General features: G+C 37.2%; 1 protein-coding gene across 2 annotated transcripts; it reads right to left on the bottom strand.

Moving 5' to 3' along the window:
- Positions 1 to 945: 945 nt before the first annotated feature.
- Positions 946 to 18,891, bottom strand: Kiaa0408 (KIAA0408 ortholog). 2 transcript variants are annotated; one of them, XM_021175057.2, is made up of 6 exons: positions 18,612 to 18,891; positions 12,835 to 13,090; positions 9,016 to 9,360; positions 8,840 to 8,919; positions 5,774 to 6,953; positions 946 to 3,966 (listed from the first exon to the last, which is right to left on the bottom strand). In XM_021175057.2, the coding sequence occupies exons 2-6, from the start codon at positions 13,009 to 13,011 to the stop codon at positions 3,802 to 3,804; spliced, it is 1,947 nt and encodes a 648-aa protein (XP_021030716.1). In that variant the 5' UTR covers positions 13,012 to 13,090; positions 18,612 to 18,891; the 3' UTR covers positions 946 to 3,801. The 2 variants fall into 2 exon arrangements, with proteins under 2 accessions (XP_021030716.1, XP_021030717.1); XM_021175058.2 differs by having other exon boundaries at positions 12,835 to 13,076.
- Positions 18,892 to 22,099: the final 3,208 nt, after the last annotated feature.

Raw genomic sequence — 22,099 nt, 5'->3', positions numbered from 1 at the left:
AAATTATATGGCAAGTAAACTGATTGGGGAGTAGGCATCCCTCTGAAGTTCTCCAAAGAATGACTTTCCAATTTATTTATATTGTTTGCCTCATGATGCCCCCCCCTTTTTTTTTAAAAAGCACGATTTCTCCGTGAAGTGTATAAGTTATGAATTCTACTTCAGAAAAACATATAAAATTTAAAACATCAAAATACTACACCAAACAATTGTTATCTACCTAACACTAACTTAATCTTATCATGTATGTTCTAATTTCATAGACTTAGTACCATTTAGATGGAAACAGTGGATGTGCACACAAAGCTATATGGGGGATGTATGTGGCTTTCAACTGGTTTGTCGTAAAGTCTCTGGTTATTTTGGGGGCAGCTGAATTGAACAATAGAGGCATTTAAGTTGGGACTAACGGCCCAACTGGCATGTCAGTATCACAAGGGAGAAAACAGAGACATTATTGTGTCTACAACAGTAAGTGTTTCCAAACTTATTTTATTTAATAGCTTCCAATGGCTGAAGACTTCAATTTCAAATAATTATTTTTCATCTGAAAAATGTAAGTTTAAAGATTTATTTTAATGGAACTTAATACTCTTTTGGGAATTCAATGCTTTGTTTTGTTTTAAGACTTTGTGGTGGCTTTGTTAAGTCATTTACATAGACATAAATCATGTTTTGGGGAAAGGTCAGCATAATGAGTCTTCTATTCATTTCCTATAAGGACAAGTGAAAGACACGGTTATGTTTGAAGTTCTGAATAATACAAATTATCACTTATATTTTTATATTTGTGTTTTGGTTCTAAGGCAAATATTGATAATATACATAAAAGTGCAAACAGGGAGCAAAAAGGAGGATGGCTGGAGGAAGGGAGGGAGGGTGAAAGGTGGAGACAGAGAGAGCGAGAGCGAGCGAGCGAGCGAGCGAGAGAGAGAGAGAGAGAGAGAGAGAGAGAGAGAGAGAGATTTGAGCACTCTGGTTCTGAGATCAGCTAAAAGTTTCAATAATCCCCTGTGAAAAAAAGAGATCTTTATTTTATTTTATTTTTTCAAAATCTGCTAGGGAAAATGTCTTCTAAATAGATATTCCTAATGAAATGTTTCTGTAAATGATTAAAAGACCTTAAACTCAAGGATGATGGCATAATGACGGTTTCAGTGAAGAAAATGGCTACCCAGCATAGAAAAAGAACCAGTTAAAAATCACAATTCAAAAAAATATTTTCAGTGACAACTGTCACTTTCGTGGTAAGCTTTCCCATAAAATTTATAAACTAATTTAAGAGAGAATATAGACTAATCAATTTGTTTTAGTTTCTTTAGTTTTCTAGTTAAGGATCCAGACTAAAAGCTAGTTTTTCCCAATTCTTATATTCTATGATTCACATTAATATGTTATTAAAGTAGCCCCATTAGTCTATTCAGATGATAACAGAAAAGGCAGCTTAAGCGGCTGAACCCCTGGCAAGGCAACTGTTTGTTGATAATAAAGTAAAGGATTAAGTGATCAAAGACACTACCCAAGTCCTAACCCGCTCAGGTTCTACTCAGCACCTCTGCTTCCAAGTCAGTGTGGTCATCAAATATATTACATTGTTTTGTTTTATTAAAGACTCGAAGAATCTCAGGTCTCCTCTGCTGGAAATCTTTCTTTATCATTCTTGGGATGAGATCAGGATTTCCCATTTTTAAAGGAGGCCTCAACGTTCAGATGTGAACTTAAAGACAGGGGCTACCTATCATTCCCAGACTGCTTGGGATTCAGGGACACCGAGGAACAGATGTGACCACAGCAATAGCTTTAGGTTATTATTTCATGCCCCAAGGAATCACTTCTCCAGTGTTTTTATCTGTTCTAGTGGAAAAGTATACTCTAACTCATATCTGGTATCTAGGCTACTTTCCTGTGGGGGGAAAATCCCTAAAGTATGAAAGATTGAGAAAAGTGGATCTATAACCTTTGTGGTTTGTGCCAAACTCGCATTCTAGACACCTAATACCACTTAAGCCCTAGAAGTCTTCTTACTGTAAACCGTGAATCTTGCCATCACTGTGCTACAGTCTTGAACCTTTTAAGGCAATCTGTGATTTAAAAATTATTTTCTTTACTCCAGGGAATGGTATAATAAGGTGGAATCCTTTGAGTGGCTAGTATATTAAAAGCAGAAAGCCCACTGATTTTGTTTGGCAAAGAGAATTTCTCAACATTTTTGGGTGAAGTAGGATTAATATTTAACAAACCATTCAAAATAATTGCTCTTATATGGGAGTAATGTACAGCAAAGTTGTTTCTAAGACCATCCATGAAGAATTCTAAGTACCTTAACTCTTCTACTTCTTCTAGGCCACTTCTCAGTACAGATTTCATTATAGATTTCATGCATCATGTGAAAGCAGATTATACCCTGGATGTACATCTGTTTCTTATGTTATTATCAATGCCCAATTTAGTTTAAGACCTTTTTACACAGTATGAGAATTACAATATAACTGAGCTGTCAACAAAAAATTGTTTCTGTTCATTTTTGTTTTACATAAAAAAGCAAATTAGTTTTTTATCTACTAACTTTGGGGACATGATTAGAATAAAGAAAGAAAACAAACAAACAAACCAAGCAACTTACCTCTACAGAGGAATTTGAGATAAAGCAGACAAATGAAAACTCGGGACAATTTTAACAAAAAAGAAAAATTCAGCATGATTTGATGCCTTTCTTTATCTTGTTTAAAGGATGTTTGTTACTACGAATGACAAAATAAATTCATTACTTTGTCCTGTCATTATTAAGGCAGTCTAATGATACTGGCTCCGAGAAACAAGTATACAGTTAAAGCCACGTGAGACTACAAGATGATATATAAAAGTGTGTGTGAGCTTCTTATGATTGCTCTAGAAGGCTGATATATTAAACCTGTGACATTTTCATTTTACAAAAAAATCAACAGTATCAGCTATTTTCATATGGGTTAAAATGCTATTTAAGATTGATTTCAGGTCAAAAAAAGCCAGGCGTGTTGGCACACGCCTTTAATCCCAGCACTTGGGAGGTAGAGGCAGGCAGATTTCTGAGTTCGAGACCAGTCTGGTCTACAGAGTGAGTTCCAGGACAGCCAGGACTACACAGAGAAAACCTGTCTCTAAAACCAAAAAAAAAAAAAAAAAAGGAANAAAAAAATTGATTTCAGGAAAATTGTTAATGTTAGGTTTGTGTATAATTCTTACTTTTCAATATAGTTGGTAGCCAAAGAAGTCATTAAATGATACATGAACATCAAATGTCTTAGGTGAATACCTATTAAAAGGTATGCAAAATATAAATAGGATTGTATATTTTCAAAACTTTAAAATAAGCACAAAGAATATATAGGTCTACATGTTATAATTTCAAAGTCAATACTAGCACATACATTTTTACCTAAATACATATCAGAATACTTCCTATGACAACACATGCACCCACAAACACATTGCCATGCACAGGACCTTGTTTTCTGCATTTGCAAGGAAAGTTAGAATATACAATATAGTACACTGTGTCAACTTAAATCATATTGGAAAGTCAATGAGGATGCCGATAAAAAAAATCTAATGCAAGAAATTAAAATAGAAGGATATAATTATCCCATAGATTAAAAACACTGAAGACTGATGATAGAAAGTTGGGATTTAGATCACTTGTTCCAGTGGTCTTAGAAAATACAGAAGAGAACAGGACTGTTTGTAAACATTCTCAATATTCAGTTTGGCAAAAGGTATGAGAGCTTTTGTAATCCAGAAATCCAGGCTAGAGATATCGAGCATCTAGGCTTCTGTTTGCAGAGAGACTTTATATCTGTGGGCAGTCCTCCGCAAGGCTAGGGGTGCAGATGGTGATCTGGATGCCCATCTGGATGGGAGCCGACGATTTGCTGGTCTAGCAGGTCGGGAAAATCCTTTTCCATTAGAGGCTTTCACTGCTATGGACTTCTACAACATAAATAAAACTTTGTAATCTCTTAATACATACCACCTTTATCCAGGAAATAGTCTTTTCTTCATCATTATCATCATCATCATTGTAACAATAACAAAAGTGTTCCTGAGATTTTATTCTTATTGTTCCAACGGGCTTTCTTTCAAGAAATTTTTAAGATTTATTTATTTTTATTTTCTATATATACATGGTTTGCCTGTATGTATGTGCACCATGTATGTGAGTGTTCTACATGGAAGGTAGATTTCTTGTTCCAGTGGATTCCTGGAACTAGAGTTACAGACACATGTGAGATACCATGTGGCAATTGGGACTTGAACTCAGGTCTTCTGGAAGAACAGCAAGTGCTCTTATCTCTTCAGCCATCTCCCAGTTCCTCTAACTGGTCTTTGTAATAAAGCTACTATTCTTCCATCTGAGATAGGCAGCAAGGACAGACTCAGATGCTATTCTCTCACTGACAGGCAAACAATAACCTCAAGTTTTTATTGCCCCTTTGGAGACTTAAGTTTAGTTCACTGTTTTTGTTTGTTTGTTTGTTTGTTTTTGTTTTGTTTTGTTTTTTAATGAAACAAAGCAATACAATCTGTTCCTAAGGGTCAACAGAAAATAATGCCTCACAAATCTCTAATCAGTGAAAAGAAAGAAACACTCAGCATTTATTCTTAGCTCAGGAGAAATTTGTAGGTTTGTGTTTGTCTCCAGTCACAGCTCCTACAGATTTATAGTTTCAACTATAATGAAGAGAAATGCAATAGCCAGGGAATTATTTGAAATGCTTGCTAATGATAATAGCACACCATACATCTTAGAAGTCATGTTAAGTTACATATATTAAAGGACATTTTGTATGAGTCTTCATAGTAAATAACAGGTTGCTTGACCTTTCCCTCACAATTCATGAATACTATCACTTTTAAGTGGATAAAAACAGAAGGATAAAGGCTTATTTAAGTACCTGTTTCTATTATTTTCCATGTAAATACTATCTATGGCTAGCTGTATTTTGTAGACAGTCTTAGTAGCACAAACATTCTACTAGACATTGTTTAAAAATATTGTTTTACCCACACATTCATATGGCTAACCCTATGAGGACATGGGTCATAAGGTAGGAAAGTATGAACCAGGCATAACTGATAAACCTTTAGAGTAAAACTCTGTAAATCAACAAATATGTATTCTGCTTTTTTTTTTTGTATTCTGTTTTTTTTTTTAAAGAAAACAAGTAACCTTCCCCAGGTTCTTGAAAGTGTCTTATATTAAACCTATCTCTTCTATCTATCTATCTATCTATCTATCTATCTATCTATCTATCTATCTATCTATCTATCTATCTATCTATCTATCTATCTATCTATCTGTTATTGTTGAGGCTTGGTCTCACTGCATAGTCCCACATAGCCTGGAAACATTTGGGAAAACACTCCAGTCTTACAGAGGACCAACTGCTTCTGCCTACTGAGTGTTGAAATTAAAAACACAGGTCACCACAGGTGTCCCTAATTATCTTAAAGAAATGGTATACTAGATCAAGTTCTAAAAACCATATCCTTAACTCATATTAAGTTATTTCCTCACAGAGGGCCCAGATGTTAGGAAGGCCTGCAACCTACTTACATGATCAAGCAACTGAGCTGATTCCAGAGCTATTGCTATAGATGGATGTAGTCCTTACTCTCTCAACTCTGAAATCTTATTTGAATCTACTCCTTGACCCACTTGCTGATTTCCCTAATACAGCAAATGTTCCATTTGACACATTCTAAACATTGACTCAATGTGATTGCAACCACTTACATCAGAACCACATTTGGTCCAGTTATTCCTGAAGCATTTTGAGTTTTGCAGTGCAGACCTTGTCTCTGTCTCATAGGTTTTCAGTAGCTTTTCCACAACACCGTAATTTGATCTGGGATCCGCTGATCTTGGCCGGCTAGAAAAATTGCTTGATCTCCAATCATGCTCATGGAGCATAAGCTGATAGCTGCTGGGGCTCTCACGTGTCTGCGTTTGATTGACCAGGCCTGCCGAGTATATTTTTGCGGGATCACTGAACACATTTTCCATGGGCACAGACACATTGTCACTAGCTTTCAGAACACTGGTCCCATTGTCACCTTCTGATAGGTAAGCTTTCTGAGCAGTGGAGATATCACGGGTATTGAGATTGTCAGGCGATTTTGTATAGATTTCACTTTGCTGTATTGCTTGACAACTTCTGTCTGTTCTAAAAACAGTTCTGTTAAACTCATCAATCTTTGCAGCCAGCATTTCATTTCTTGGAGTTGGTTCAAAATTGCAGTTGTAAATTCTAACTGGGTCCCTCTGTGTCACTGAAGGAAGAAAGTCATTTTTCACATGAAGATCAAGATGCAATTTCGTAGGGTCATCTGGAAACACCTTTTCAAATTTTGCTCCACTGGAGGTAAAACAGGTTTTTTGAGATGGCCTGGAAGGGCTCTCTTTTGTACCTAATATGGTGTCACATGACCACAAATTAAGTCCAGTGTCTTTGTTACCTGGAAGATTTCTATCTATTTTGACTTCTGGTGTCCAAGAGGAAAACATGGTACTATCTTTCAAACTCTTGCCTTCTTGTGGAAACAACGGAGACTGCCTCAAGAGGAAATAAGGATTGCTATCTGTTTTGTCTTGAATCTCACGGGCCACCCACCTGTGGTATAAACTTTCCTTCAGTCTTTCTTGGGCTTGTTCAGAATATGAGCTGGGGAGATTTCGAGAGGTACTTCTTGGAGGGGGAGTTGGTGGAGTTTCGCTTCTTTGTAAACCAGTTGTACCAGTTCCACAGTTGTTTATAGAATTGCTTTGGAGTCCATAGGCACAGCTCAGATTCTTTTTCTGCATTTCTTTCTCCAAATTGGTTGGAAGAATGCCCTGGCCATTGCTGATCAAGTGGTCCTCAGGAGGCACAGGGATTGCCTTTGGCATTTCCTGGAGAACAGGATCTGATTTCATCCTAAACATAAGTCAAGGTGGATTAGTGACAATTTTCTTTTCAAAATGAGCTTTGTGATATGTGATATATAAGTAATGCTATGTGATATGTAAGTGATGCTATATATAAATAATACGGTATATAAGTGATGTGATTATGTAACACACACACACACACATATACACACACACACACATATTCTAAATCCACTTACAGAAAGTCCTCTTTATTGTAGGATAAAGTTGTCAGTGTTACATTCATGGATCTAAACCAAATTTTATTCACCAAATTTTATCATCCCTCATTTCCCCTATAATCTGAAACTTATGCTAGACTCAAACTAGACAATGTAGTCCTTGAGTTTCTGCTTTTGACATTCCCATTTCTAGGCTTTTTTCTGCTATAGCTTTTCTTCCTCTTTCCCTATGCAACTTCTATTCCCTACTCATAATTCCTCTTTAGACCTCAGTTTTCTCCTTGGGATATAAATAACATTATCATGAGTTCTAGGTAACTCCAAATGCAATGTGTCATTTGAACTTTAAAGTAAAATAAGATTATCTTTTAGTAATCAAAGAAATGAGCTCTGATAAAGTATGCCTACTGAGCAAAGAAAGTGATAATGAATGACACAGAAATACTAGACTGTGGCAAATCTTAGAACAATCTCTTTAAACCACACATTGAGGCTCTGAAATGCTTTCTGGAGGCCATAGGAATGAAAGTGAACACTTTACATTTCAATGTTTTTGGCTTTTTTTTTTTTGGAGAATTTCAAACAACATAATTTGCTCATATTCTTTGATCTTCCCTCAACTCCCCTCCCAGATCTTCCCTACCTCCCTACTCATCCAACTTCATGTTCTGTTTTCACCATGAGAACTTTGAACTAATTTGATTTGTAAATGAAAGATATCAAGTCTCTGCATAAAACACAAATAGAGCAACAATGTGGACATGTGGACTAACAAATAAGAAAATCACAGAAGTAAAATAAGTCATACTGTACAACTTATAAAAAGCTTCTACGACAACTTATAATGATGTACAATAAGCACATGCCAACAAATGACAACAGGAAAGCTCAATGGGCAGAGAGGGGGCAGTGCACAGTGGCTAACAAACTCTACTGCAAGTCAGCACAGAAATTCGAGATTTCCAGACAGCTAAATAATAATAAGGAACCTCACTCTAAGAGAATATCAGATTTCTCAATGAGCTAATTATTGATAAAGAATAATACATGTTTAGTATGCACATAATTCCAAATTATTGTTTTTTTAACTTAGCTAGAATTTAGCCTTAAGCTTACTTAGTGATTCTGACCTAATACAAGAGATTGTGCCATGTAGACATATAATGTGTTATTTTGAAATGTACATTTGCTTTTGTCATATCCACATCACTGTTGAGAAATAAATGATCCAGCTTTAAAGTGTTTAAATAGAACATCTCACATTGTTCAAACACCACATTGTTAAAGCTGTCACAGTTTAAGCCAATTTAACTGGCTTTGCCTATTTGTATATTCTCCCTCTGGTCCAAAACTCTGATGGAGAAGGAGCTTCAGTAGAAAATGCATAGTCATTTTGTACAGACTGTCTACTTTGCCTAAACACTGAAAGAATACAATATACTATTCCTTTTTTTTTTTTTTTTTTTTTGCTGGCCTTGAACTCAGAAATCTGCCTGCCTCTGCCTCCCGAGTGCTGGGATTAAAGGCATGCGCCACCACATCCGGCTCAATACAATATTCCTAATACTTAAGTTATGAAAAGTACTGGAAGGTGACTTTTAAGGATCATGAGCTAAGATATACATGATGAGTCAGTATAAATTCATAAAATAAAAACAGAATTCTTTTCTATTCTCTGGTCTACAGAGATCATACGTGTTAGCCAGCCTACCTTCTGTGGTTAGAACGCTTTTGGATTTCCTCTTGAAAGGTGCACAATTCTTCACTAACTTTTGCAAGTTCTTCAAGAGCCTTCATACCATAGCACATAAAAGAGAGCTTTTGTTAGCGTTCTGAAGTGTAAATGCTTCTTTAGAAATAGCTCCCGGCTGACCCAATCTTACTTACTGTGTTAAGGGCGACAGAAAAATCTTTTCTCTCCTTAGAAGTGTTCTCACCAGCCCAGGTCTCACATGCCTTCCTGTCTGTGGCCAAAGGATTCCAAAACTCCACTTTGGTTTCTGTGTGTATGTTTTGTTCTGGAGACCCTTGACTTTCTTCCCCAAGGAAATTCCTTTCTATTTTCTTTTCCTTTTCTGGATCATCTCGGTAATTCAGCACTCTTAATTCGCATTGTCCTGAGTTGAGGTGATTTGGGGGAAATTCCATTTTATCTTGATCACGGCAAAGATCAATGACCTTAGAATATTCATTCATGTTCATCTTCCTCTGAAGCTTTACTTCCTGGCAAAGCTGTAAAAATTAAAAATTAAAAACTTATTTTCCCTAATTTACTTGAGCAATGAATTCTTTTAAAGGCATTCTCACTTTGTAGCCCTGGGTAGCATAGAACAAATTCTGAAGTCCAGAGTGGCTTTCAAACTCTTAAAGATCTACCTGCCTGTGCAACCTGGAAATAAAGCTGTGTGCCAGTATTCCCAGCTTTGATCAATATTCCTAATACTAAGCAAATCATTTGAGTTCTCTTTGCAATATTACAGTGTACTACCATTGGTGTTAATGCTTGTGTATACAGGCAGTGTCTCTAAAATAGGAATTAGCCAGAAAAGTTTTGGGGAAACCATAAACCATAAAGACTAATTTTAGTAAGGCAATGCATGGACATTACATTCTATTTTTCTGATGAGAAATCAACTCATTGTCACATAAAGTGAGTCTGGATCTACACAGAATGTAAAAGTACTTTCACAAAATTACACTGTGCTGGATCAATTACTGACTGTTCTCTCTAAGTGCTTTTTGGATATAACAAGAGCTTAACATTAATAAAATCATATGTTTTAATGATACACTATTATATAGCAACATTAGCTGTTTAAATAGCTGTCCATATCATACAGTAAAGCAACATATTCTCTCCTCTAACTAAGCCCTTACTAGTCATCCCCTCAGTGGGTCAACTGAATTATCAAGGTATAGGTATTACAGTGATATCTTGATTGCTACAATGATACAGATTCATTTTTAAAAGTTCTTTATTCTGATTAAAACAAATTCATCAGTGTTATACATGATAAAACGGAGCTCCAAAGCTTGATACATTTACTGCCTCTGTTAAAGACAATCCCAAACTATTTCTTAAGGAGGACTTATGCAAATCAGAGGTGACTCTGTAAGCTCACCCATAACGTGAAGAAGGAACACACATTCACCTAAAGCTTCCACCTTGGACATGCTCATCATCTTTCAAAACAGACAGTCAAACAACTTGAAAGCAAATGTCTCTATATTTCACAAACACAATAAATGCCTGTAATAATAATATACTTACTCAGTATTTACACATACTTTAGTTCACAGAAGCACCATACATAATTAATACATTAAGAATACATGGTGCTTTTAGTTGATAAAAGTTTTAATCACTCATCTCATTGACTAATCTAAGAAACCCACCAAACTACAATAGTAAATTGATTGTTTAGATGCTTACAAAATTATGCCTATAAATTATCTTTACTGAACTGCTATTCAACATGAGTGATATAAAGAACATCGCCCCAAAGTGCCATGATACATTTAAGGATATTATTGGTGGTGTTGTTCTCTTCTACAAATTCCTGATAGGCTGGATATGGTGTTGCTCACCAATTCCAGCACATGGGAACCAGACAGATCTCTGTGAGTTCAAGGCCAGCCTGGTCTTCAAAGCCAGACACAGGATAGCTATAGCTGTTACACAAAGAAACCCTGTCTTGAAAAACCGAAAGGGGAGGGAGATTTCTGAATAAATAGGAGATGGCTATATCTTCAAATCCAGGGGAAATTGTGCTATTTATGACACATGGCTTTTTATTCTGCATCTGATAACTATATTAGGTCCCAGAAAGACCCTTGACTGTACTCATCTCAGCCTTCAATTATAGCTACGGTGTAATTTACCTTATAATGTAATTTTATGCTGTTATTTCTTCTCATGGATATTTGGTCCAGAAATGGGAAAAAAAAACCCTAGTATACAGTAATGAGTGGAGAACTACTTGGTATAGGGGCTGATACTCAGCCCTTGTCAATAGCTAAATGACTATTCTAACAAAGGACACAAGCAGAAAAGATACAAACAGTAAAGATTGCAAAGTGAACAGAAAGCTCTCAAGATGATATCAATTCAATGTATCCATAATCCTAGTTCATATGTAGTTTATTCTAAGTTTCAAATGGTCTGAGTATGTACATTCTGGATTTTCAATAGCCATTGACATTAATGGGGACATGGACTCAGCAGAGAGGCACCGAATCGCCATGCCCACTGTTGGATACTTTCACTAAGAGATATTACAGGTGCATACTTGGGAATCCACACTTCTCTAGCATATGGCTCAATATCCTGAAAAAAAATTAAAAACTAGAACCAATTCATTTTAGATAAAATGCTATATTTGTAAAACAATATATTTACTAAACAAAATACTCCATTATGCTTTCAAAATTATATGATTGCGTTTTTGTTTTGTTTTGTTTTTTAGTTTCCAGAACAAGTGTCTATTTTCTTTAACCTGTGAAACTATTTCCTCTGTTTTACCAGCATTTTATCCTAGCATTACATACTGTTGATCATTATTTACATGACCAGAGGAAGACACGCTTCTAGAATTGAGATTTTCTCTACAAGCACTATGAATAGTCTCAACAATGTTGCCTTAACTACAGGTAGGAAGTCCCTGGGTAAGAAGAGAGGGAAGGAAGCAAGTAGAAACTGTTTTCCAATTTGTAGAGCATCACAAAGGAATCACTAATCATAGATATCTCAATTTATTTTAGAGGAAGAACGTAATAGTCCCTTTCCTTTGCTTTCTGTTTTGGTGGACCACTTTTTTACTCTGTATTTTATCCCCAACCTATTTGTTTGTTGTTAGTCAAGTCAGAAAAAAGTATGTTTGCGTTACAAACATACAAAGCACTTACTTTGTTTATATGCTTTTAAAAGGGCCCAGCAATCTGTTAAATAAACCATAAAATTTAATACTGTGTATTAAATAAAGTAGAACAAAATAAATATAGTTAACTTTCAGTTGGAGGAAGCTTGAATGCACACCCACCAAAGGAAGAAATAGTTCAGAGCAAAGTATGGGATAACTGGGAGATTATTAAGGAGAATATAATCACTGACTACGTCAGAGCCATGGCAGGTCTTTTTAATAACCCATTTCCCAGGTAGTGTGCTAGCATGTGAGGACCCCTGCCAGTATAAATCTAATAAAATAAATGTAGCCGTTGCTACTTTTCTATTTGGCATATGGCATACGTTTTGATGCTGCTGAGTTATTTGACATCCTTTGGTATACGTTACTCAGATATCATCTCAGGAACACTCTTTCTTCTAGTGCCAAGTGATAATCTTAACACTATATGTCCCACAAATTATTTCCTGCATTTTCTTCCGAGGTTCTAGTATCTGAACATTTATACAGAGTATACACATTACTTTCAGTACCATGCATCTGAATTCAGAGAATAAGGAATTTGATGCATTGTAGAATAACATTACAAAGTCTTCATTTCCATACAAGATTATAAAATAAATGCAGTCTCAAACATACCACCGGGTGGAGGTGAGCCAGTTTTGTTCTAGTAAATTTCATAAGACATTTATTTCTTTGGTGGAAGAAGAAACACAAAAGTACTTCCTGATATAATATGCATGTCAGCAGGCTTCTAATTTCAAGCTTGCACTTAACACTACATTTAAAATAAATCAAGCCTTACCTCTTCGATCTTCTTCTGCATGATCTTCCACTGACTCTCCCATTCTTTTCTTTCCTTGTCAAACTGGTTCAGTAACTCCATCTTTTCCTTATGCCGGTTGGCCTCTGTGCTCCCCCTCTGCTCATGGAGGTCCGTGGCAATGGTGTGAATGTCAGCCACAGGACTGCTGCTGCTCATCTCTGCCTTCTCTTAGCTGGTTCTTGGAAGTGTTAAACTGTTTGGTTTGAAGTGGTCTCACTTGCCTTTAAAATAAAGCCTGAGATAAACATAACAAGACAGTGTCCCAGGCTTGTGTGCTTCCTGCCAACATATCATTTTTGTCAAACATCAATGACATAATTAAACTATAGAAGAATAACAAAAAGAAGGGAAAAGATAACAAAATCTGATTATAAAGGAGTTTTTTTTTTTTTTTTTAACACAGTCAATAAAGTGTCAATAACGGGTCCTAAGACCCTTTCTTCTGTTTTGATATTAACAGGAAAATTATAGTGAACAAGCTGGCTAAGTGTATATGCATGATATAAATATCTCTTTACCTAACTGCTTAATCTAAAAATAGACATTCTTCATAAATATTCATGAGTTTGAGTCTGATGTGCTGATTCTGTTAAAATGGAATTAACTCTTTAAGCGTCAGTACAAGTTAGTTACATATGCCTAAGATTTAAGATTGTGAGCCGGTTCGGAATAACTGAGTTCTGCATTCAGAGGTCAAGCCCATGTAACATAGGAAGGATGTACCAAGACCTAAAGCAGGTAGTCACCTCGAGAGGCTCATGTCTCAGCAAGAAACGAACCTAATCTTAAATTTGGAAAGGTCATTATTTTACTTCCTCAAATAAAATCTAAAGAATCATTATTGTTCTGTGAGAATCTTAACATGTGTTAAAACTTGTTCATGACCTCTTGTTTTTTGCCTGGACTATTTATGCCTACGATATCACTATAGGAAATAGTTATTGAACAATAACTATAGGAAAATGATTTTTTATATTACACTAAGTAATGACCAAAATAATGTGATTTCTAATATTCAGCATATGAATATTTAGGGTTTGAAGAGACCATTTAATATGCCAGATATGGGGGCCAGAGAGATGGGTCAGACCTTAGGATTGCACAGTGTTCTTATGGGGGACCCAAGTCTGGATCTCAGGCCCCATACTGGGTGACTTACAACCATCTGTGACTCCAGCTTCAAGGAATCCAAAAGTTTTTTCTGAAATCTGTGGGTACCCACACTCACACATGCACATACCTCCCACCACACACACACACACACACACACACACACACTCAAAAGAGAAGAAAATAAAACACCTAAACCCTCATTGTCCAGCTTACTAATTAATTACTAATTAATTATCATTAACTAATCAATTAGCATAATTATTAGTATATGGTCACAATGCTACAGCCTTCCTGTTACTTATGCACGAATCTGTACTGTGTCTGGTAGAATCAAGTCTGCATGATTATGCAGTAAGAATTACTTGGCATTTGCAGCAGATAGATGCATGTTTCATACCTCACATGTTAGACGACTATGAAAGGTAGCTTTACTTTTGTCAGGCTTCTCCAGTCAAGATGTGAATGAATGATCATAGACTACAAGGAATTAAAAACATAGCTCTTTATGTAGGGCTCTATTTCTTCCTTCCTTCCTTCCTTCCTTTCTTCTCTCTCTCTCTCTTTCTCTCTCTCTCTCTTTTTTGAAAAAAAAAAAACCTTTCAAATGTTAGTTTCTATAGTTCCTTAAAAAACATCTACCAGTGGCCCTTTGACAATTTTTGCATATTTTCTTGTCACTCACAGTATCACTATTAATTCAATCAAGAAAAGAAAACAATTTCTAGTTAGTTACAAACACGCTCTCATTACCCTTTGTCACTCATTTGCTCTCTGTTTCTAATCTCATTTTCCTTTGCTTCTTCATTAGTCTTGGTTTTTTTTGTTTTTTGTTTTTTTGGTTTGTTTGTTTGTTTTTGCTACTCACCCCATTTATAAGCCAGACCACAAAAATCTAACAAAAGGAAGAAGTTAAAGAATTTACCAAATTTCGAGTTTTGTTTTGCTTTACATAAACTTTACTAATATTATTTAGTGATACTTTAGGTCTATACAAAACTTACTCCCAGGTACACAGACTGGGTTTGTGTTGAGAATGGAAGAATGCTTTAAAACTATCTATAACAAACTGTGAGCTGAAAGTAACTCATGGACTGGGAAGAATTGCCTCTGGGACTTCTTAGCAAAAGCAATTACAAATTTAAGTAAAGACATTGTAAAGAAAGGAGTGGAGTCCTTACAGGATATTTAGAAAAGAGTCTTTACAATAAATCGTGCTTTGTTCCAACTGTGCTTAAATAGTGTAATTGCTCAGAAATCCTCCTCGCAAGGATTTACTACCATCAATGTAACAGAAGGGTGCAAGGATTTTTTTTTTTGTTTGTTTGTTTGTTTTTGTTTCGTTTCTATTTTTCACTCCTCTTGAACCATTCCCACCTTAGAGTTTAATGTGGTCAAGCCTTCCTATTTTTATCTACAATAAGATCAGTGTTGTCACTAATAACAGGAGTCTGTTAGCCCAGGAAAGAGGCATGAGGGCCTAACTCCGGGGCTTGTTTATTATCTGCAGTGTCAAACTCATCGCTGCTGAAAGGCCGATTTACACAGCTTTCTCTTTCCAGAGCCAGAGTAAAACCCAGTTCCTAAACGGTACGGCTATGATTGAAAACCAACCAGAGCCATTTCATACAAGAAGAGTTTCTGAAAGTTCATTTACACCTGTTTCTCTGGTAATATTTTTGGAAGGACATTTTCTTAGCTTTGCTAGGGTCTCAGCCTTGTCATCAATACACACATAAATGTCCACTGCAACACAGTTGCAAGGGGTGGGGGGATGAAGCATTCTAGAGACTAAGTAGCAAACAAGAGAATGCATAACCAGAATTTAAACACTGTTGTGTCATAAGGATATTTTTAAGATTTATTTTATGTATGAGGGTTCTATCTGCATGTACACCTGCATGTTAGAAGAGGTCATTATATGCAGAGGATCACATAGATGGTTGTGAGCCACCATGTGGTTGCTGAGAATTGAACTCAACAGTCATAACCACTGAGCCATCTCTCTAGGACCACAAATTCTGGCTAAGTGCTGATTTCTTTCCCTTGCATTTCATCTTCCCACTTTCCCTTCATCCTTTCCTTCACTCATCTCCATGCAAACCACTTCTTTTTTTCCTAAAGTAAAACTAATTATTTCAAACTTTCCCTCATTGCAAGCAAATCTGAATGGGTTAACTCTTATCTTCCCTTTAACTCTCTTGCCTTGGTATTTTTCAATTTTATTAAAGACATATACTAAGTTAAGTATAGTGCAAAACAATTTGTCCCTAGTAAAAAGTTGGATAAATATTTAAAACTGCTTTTTGTTATCATTCTAAATTGAGTTTTTAGAATGTCAGGCTAAATGATCTATTTTGTGGGGACAGAATGTTCTGTGGTGAGACGTTTCAAGGCCAAATGGATTAGCCATTCAAAAGCCTGGCTTTAGGGCTCTCCACTGAAGCCAGTATAAAAGCTCTCCTTGTTCTTAGCTGTCAGGCTTCCCCTCCCACAGATTCTGGCATCACTGTGGGAGAGAAGAAAGGATTTCTCCATTTTACATCTCCTTCTCCCTAGCTCCTTGTTTCATTTCAGCATTCTCAAATTTCATTCAGGATAGAAGTTCATTAGAGGAACCTTAGAGAGGTAGTGACTTGATTTGCTAGTCACACAAATGCCCCGCCTCTCGAAACACAACACTAGCATTCCATAATCCCCTTTAATTTACTTCTCCTCAAAACCAGACACCAAGATTATAAAGGGTTATAAAGATTATAAAGACACCAAGATTATAAAGAGTGGGTTGTGCACGTGCTGTAATAAGAAGCAAGACGGTTTAGCTGATGGTTCAGTCCTGCCAAGGAGCAAAATATAGGAACAGCAAAGGGGGGCTCATGAACTGTACATGATAAAATACAAACTTTGATTATAAACAACTTTTAGGTCGGGGAAGCAAAGATATAAATGTAATAACATTGAGCAGACGATTACTGCTGCAGTCTTGGTCCCTAGACCCACCTCAGTTTGGCCATGGTCATACATCTTTATCCAAGGCATGCTCAGTGCTTTCTACATCACAGTTATGACTATTTCGAACTCCATCTTGCCTGCTGAAGCTGGATTTTAGCCAACTAAGGCATGTCAGGAGGGTTGATCTTACTGCTGCTTCGGTCTTAGGAAATTCTGCTTTGAGTTCGTGCCCATTATTTTCTCTTTGTTTCTGGGCATATTGCATTTTTTTTTTTTTTTTTTCTGAGACAAGGTTTCTCTGTGTAGCCCTGGCTGTCCTGGAACTCACTTTGTAGACCAGGCTGGCCTCGAACTCAGAAATCCGCTCCCGATTGCTGGGATTAAGGGCGTGTGCCACCACCGCCCAGTGCATATTGCATTTCTTATATTTCAAGTCCTTTACACACATGAGGATGCACACTGAAGAAGGAATATCAGAGACAGCAAATACTTCCAACTTCACAATTCTTAGAGGAAATCATTTGGCCTGACAATAAGCTGCTCCCCATGAATTTTGTGGGATTAGGAACTTCTGTGCCTATACCTCAAAGTACTGTGTCACCTATCTTCAAAATCCCCTCCCGTACTTTCCACGTTATTATCCACCACTGGAACCATTTTAATCAATTAAGGAATCCTATTGCTCATGTGCTGTTCATCAGCAAATGCATCTATCCAGAGACCTCCATTCCGTTTTATTAGAAGATTAAAATGAAAAAAAAAAAAACCAAAAACCAAATTCACTGCTGTTCATTGCTCTTCCTGCCTGCTCCTTGTTTTCTAGCAAGGTCAAAGAAATGCAGCACAAAGAATTCCAAAGAAGTCAATCTTGTTTTCTCATTGGGTCNCCATCTTTATTCTTTTTTTTTTTTTTTTTTTTGTTTGTTTTTCGAGACAGGGTTTCTCTGTGTAGCCCTGGCTGTCCTGGCACTCACTTTGTAGACCAGGCTGGCCTTGAACTCAGAAATCCGCCTGCCTCTGCCTCCCGAGTGCTGGGATTAAAGGCGTGCGCCACCACGCCCGGCTTACCATCTTTATTCTTGGATCTCCAACTATCTACTCATAGTCTCAATTTAAGCCACATGGGCATTAGTTTTAGTTCCCTTAACCAATAAGATACAAGCTTTGATTAAAAACAACGTTTGGTTTGCAGAAAGCAAACACCAGTGTCTCTTAACTCACATTATGAAAAATACTCCTCCTGGAGTGTAATAGTAGTTTTGAATAAAACTACATTTTTTTAAAATTACAAATTTCAAATAACAGAGAACTCACAGGTTGAAAATTTTATTTCACAGATATTAAAAATAACTTCATCCCACCACAGATTGCATTCTAATAAATAGTTAAAAGAAACTTACACTGAGCAACGTTTTCTGAACTGCTGAGAATGAATGAGAAACAATCTCAGGCTGAGGATGTTGCTGTCAGTCCAAGCTTTAGAAATCCACCCTCAGCAATTGAACAGCCTCTTTTCCAAGGCAATTGAATCCCTTATGTACCCTGCCCACTGTTCGAAGGCCCAGCCACAAGCACGGCCAGGTCAGGAGATGCTGAAAACACACTTACTTAAATTTCATCTTTAATATAAGATTCGGAAGCAGTATCCTGCCCTACCTAGTTTGCTCTTTCAAGTTTGCCAAGAAGAAACATACCTTCTTACACTTGGGGGTCGTCCTGCAGCAGGTCAGGCTCTGTGTGGCCAGTCTAGCAATGGAAGAGGTGGGGCAGAGAGCTAGTTGTCTTAAAGAACAGTCTCAGTGATTCTTTTATAAAACAAAGTCCATTCATCTTCCACAGTGGTCCTGACAAACGCCTTCGCAAATTGAACTTCAAAGAGCTACTCTGCTCAGTGTCACAACAGCAGCTGGGCTACTATGACGTCAGGGACTTGGAGGCGGCCTTAAGGCTGCTGCTTCCAACCACAGCCCTGTAACTTTAGAGCAGTTATATCCTCTGGGTAAACAACTCCAGGTCCAGGACATTTTTAACTTTTATAATGGAGCCTAGCATTTTCAAACTTGCCAAGAAAGAGATCTGCTTGCTAGCAGCACATGATGACAATTTAGATTTCTTTTATTTGGAAAGTAGACTCTGTTTTAGGAGCAAGAACCATCCTCTTCCTCCACCCCCTCTCTTTCCCTCTCTCTCCACAGTGAGATGCAGTTTCAGTGTGTTTGTAAGTCTGGCCAGGGATGAAGTGGAAACGTGTGAGAAAAAAAGAAATACACACACACACACCAGCAAGCATGAGTCAAAATGTATGTTGAAACATACTGAATGTCTGCCTTTATGCAAAATAGAAATGGGGCATATATAAAGAGAGAGAGAGAGAGAGAGAGAGAGAGAGAGAGAGAGAGAGAGAGAGAGAGAGAGAGAGAATATGTATTTGGCCTTATATATCCAGGCATCTGTGGTTTACTTTAGTCAATAAAGTCTCTAGGGCTAATATAGCAAACCAGTTACACTGAATTTTAAGTAATAAGCTCTTATCGTCAAGCTAAAGTTTTGCGACTGTACAATATAACAATGTGTCATTTGAAGCATGCCATAATTTCATGGTTTGTTTTGTTTTGTTTTGTTTTTGCCTACCTCCAAGCACCATCCCATAAGGAGCTAAATTGCTTAATAATGGTAAACTGGTCAGGTCAACCATATATTTATCTAATTTAATCAACTGACTTATTAATTAGCATATAACATATTGCTTAGCAAAACAGGCTAGCCTAAAACCCAATATTGCCTCTCAAACTGGTCTCAATTTAGTACAATCTTGCTTCAGTCTTCCAAGTCCTGGAATTATGGTCTTGAGCCACCAACTCCAGCTTCTTTACTTCCACAGAAGGAAGTTATACATGCAGAATAACTGAAAGAAAGGCTTCCCTATGTTTAGAGAGCTAGGCTTCATATTTCCAGGGGTAGCCACAATCGTCATAGTTACAATAGCAACACTAGTTACTCACTGGGAGCAGCTTTAAGCAAAGCTCTGTGCTAAGGATGTCAAGTGGAGCTTCGTGTTAGTTTACCACCTTAGCAACTGTCTCTGCGGTTTTATTCACCCGATCTTACTTACATCCATGGCTTAGAGAGCTAAAACATCTTGACAAAGCCCACAGAAAGACCTCTGAGAGGAGGAACAGGACTTGGAACCAGTTTGGGGACCCTAGAATATTGCTATAGGGACCGAGGGCTCAATACTTCTGCCCCCATTTAACTGTGTAATCCTGAGGCCTCCGTCTCTTCCTTAACCGATTAGATGAATTTACTTCATAAGACTGTAAGGCAAACAGATACATGGAGTGACAGACAGTTACAGTTGGTCCCTCCTGCTTGCCTTGTTGCTAATGCATACAGGAGGGCGAAGAAGAAACTTTGCTCAGAACCATCAGCTGGAGCTATCAAATAATACTCCTGTGGACTCTTCATTCCAAATCATTGAGTTTCTGTGTCCCCTGTAATTCAAGCTAGCCTTTGCATCTGGACATGTTGGCATAAGCCTGGAATCCCAGAACCTGAGAGGTAAAGGCAGGAGGATCAGCAGTTTAAGGCTAATCTCAGATACTGGGGAAGTTCAAGGCCAGCCTAGGCTCCATGAGATCCTGCTCTCCAAACAAACAGACACCAACCCATAAACAATAACTGAAGCGAAGAAAGGCAAAAGGCCCTTTCCGAAATTCTATCAGAAAGTCAAATAGCATCTGGCTGACTTTCAGAAGTTATGTTGTGCTACGGACTCTGGGCTTCCCTGTGGCTATTTCAATATCCTTTCTCCTGTGCTAATCAAAAAGAACTACACTTCCTTTTTTTTTTTAGCTTCTTATACTGTATGTAGGTTTGCCAATGAGTCACTTCAAATTTAACACTAATATCTTCTAGCCCTTTCTGCTGAATAATTTTGTAAATATACGTACATACATACATAGTCTCTTGGTCTCTGTCTCTCTGTCTCTGGAGTAAGCGCATCAACAAACTGATAGGATATAAAGACAACAGCTGTTCAAAACTGCTTTAAAGAGCTTCCAAGCAATTCATTTTAACAAGAGGGGCTATTGTTACATGCACAAGATACATAAACTGAAAAAAAAAAAAACCAAAAAACTAATGGTGGTGTATGTACTCCCACAGCAATGGTGATAATTTTAGCTCTTAAACGATTTAACATTTTAAAGTGTTAAAATGACAACGATTTTATAGAAAACACGTCATTTATTGTGTAATGCAGATGATTTGTAAGCCATTTGAACATTTGAATTCATCTCAAAATAACAAACACACCCAAATTGTTGGTCTCCATTTCAGAAAGAGTTTTACTCACAATTGCATGCCTGCTAACCCAATTTCAAAGTGGAACAGAATATACACAATACTTAATAAGAGTTAATAGAGAAAGACCAGCTACCATTAAGAAACAATACAGCAAATTATAGAAAAAGGTTTAAAAACATTTGTACGTATGATGACAGTAGCCATGAGTTAGAACATTTTGGAAAAGTAGAAGAAAGACACTGAACACATAAATGGCATGAGCAGGTGTTTCCAGACTCACCGAATTTAGAGCCAAAAAGAGCCTCTGAGGTCATCTAGCTAACCTTCTCAGTTTACAGTGAAGGGGGGGACCCTGTCATGAGATCATCTGTTCAAGGCCACTAATTACACTAAGAATAGAATCCCGGTCCTCTCATCCCCAGGACAGCTCTGTGAAATTTAAAATTCCAACCAAGTCAAGAGACAAGACTCAAGATCAGGGATAAGGATGTTGGCTCTGACTGGAGAATAAGATGCTGGCTTCTGGTTTTGCCAAATCTGTCTGAGTTGAATCAAGGGAGTCCATAGTCTATCTATATGTCTATCTATATGTCAAGTGTGCCATAAGACACCATATAGTTGAGAGTTTATTTTGCTACTCAGATAAAGAAACTTGGAGCCTGGAGAGATAGCTTAATGGGTAATAGTGTTAGTCACATAAGCTTAATAACCTGCTTCAATCCCTGAATGCAGTGTGAAAAGCTGAATGAGGTGGTATGCATCTGTGACCCTAGCACTTCCATAGAAAGATGGGAGGCAGGGTTAGAACTGTCCTGAAGCTGGCACAGCATAGCATCAGTGACTTGGTACCCTATGTCAACATATGTGGCATATGTGA

This window comes from Mus caroli, chromosome 10 (assembly GCF_900094665.2).
Source record: "Mus caroli chromosome 10, CAROLI_EIJ_v1.1, whole genome shotgun sequence".
NCBI classification, from domain to species: Eukaryota; Metazoa; Chordata; class Mammalia; order Rodentia; family Muridae; genus Mus; species Mus caroli.
This window is presented reverse-complemented; position numbering and strand designations above follow the sequence as displayed.

Coding starts and splice junctions, on each gene's coding strand:
- Kiaa0408 (XM_021175057.2), bottom strand. CDS start 13,011: ATGAGCAGCAGCAGTCCTGTGGCTGACATTCACACCATTGCCACGGAC. Junction 6,954..8,839: donor AAGCGTTCTAACCACAGAAG/GTAGGCTGGCTA, acceptor ACTTATGTTTAG/GATGAAATCAGATCCTGTTC. Junction 3,967..5,773: donor GGACCAAATGTGGTTCTGAT/GTAAGTGGTTGC, acceptor TTTATGTTGTAG/AAGTCCATAGCAGTGAAAGC.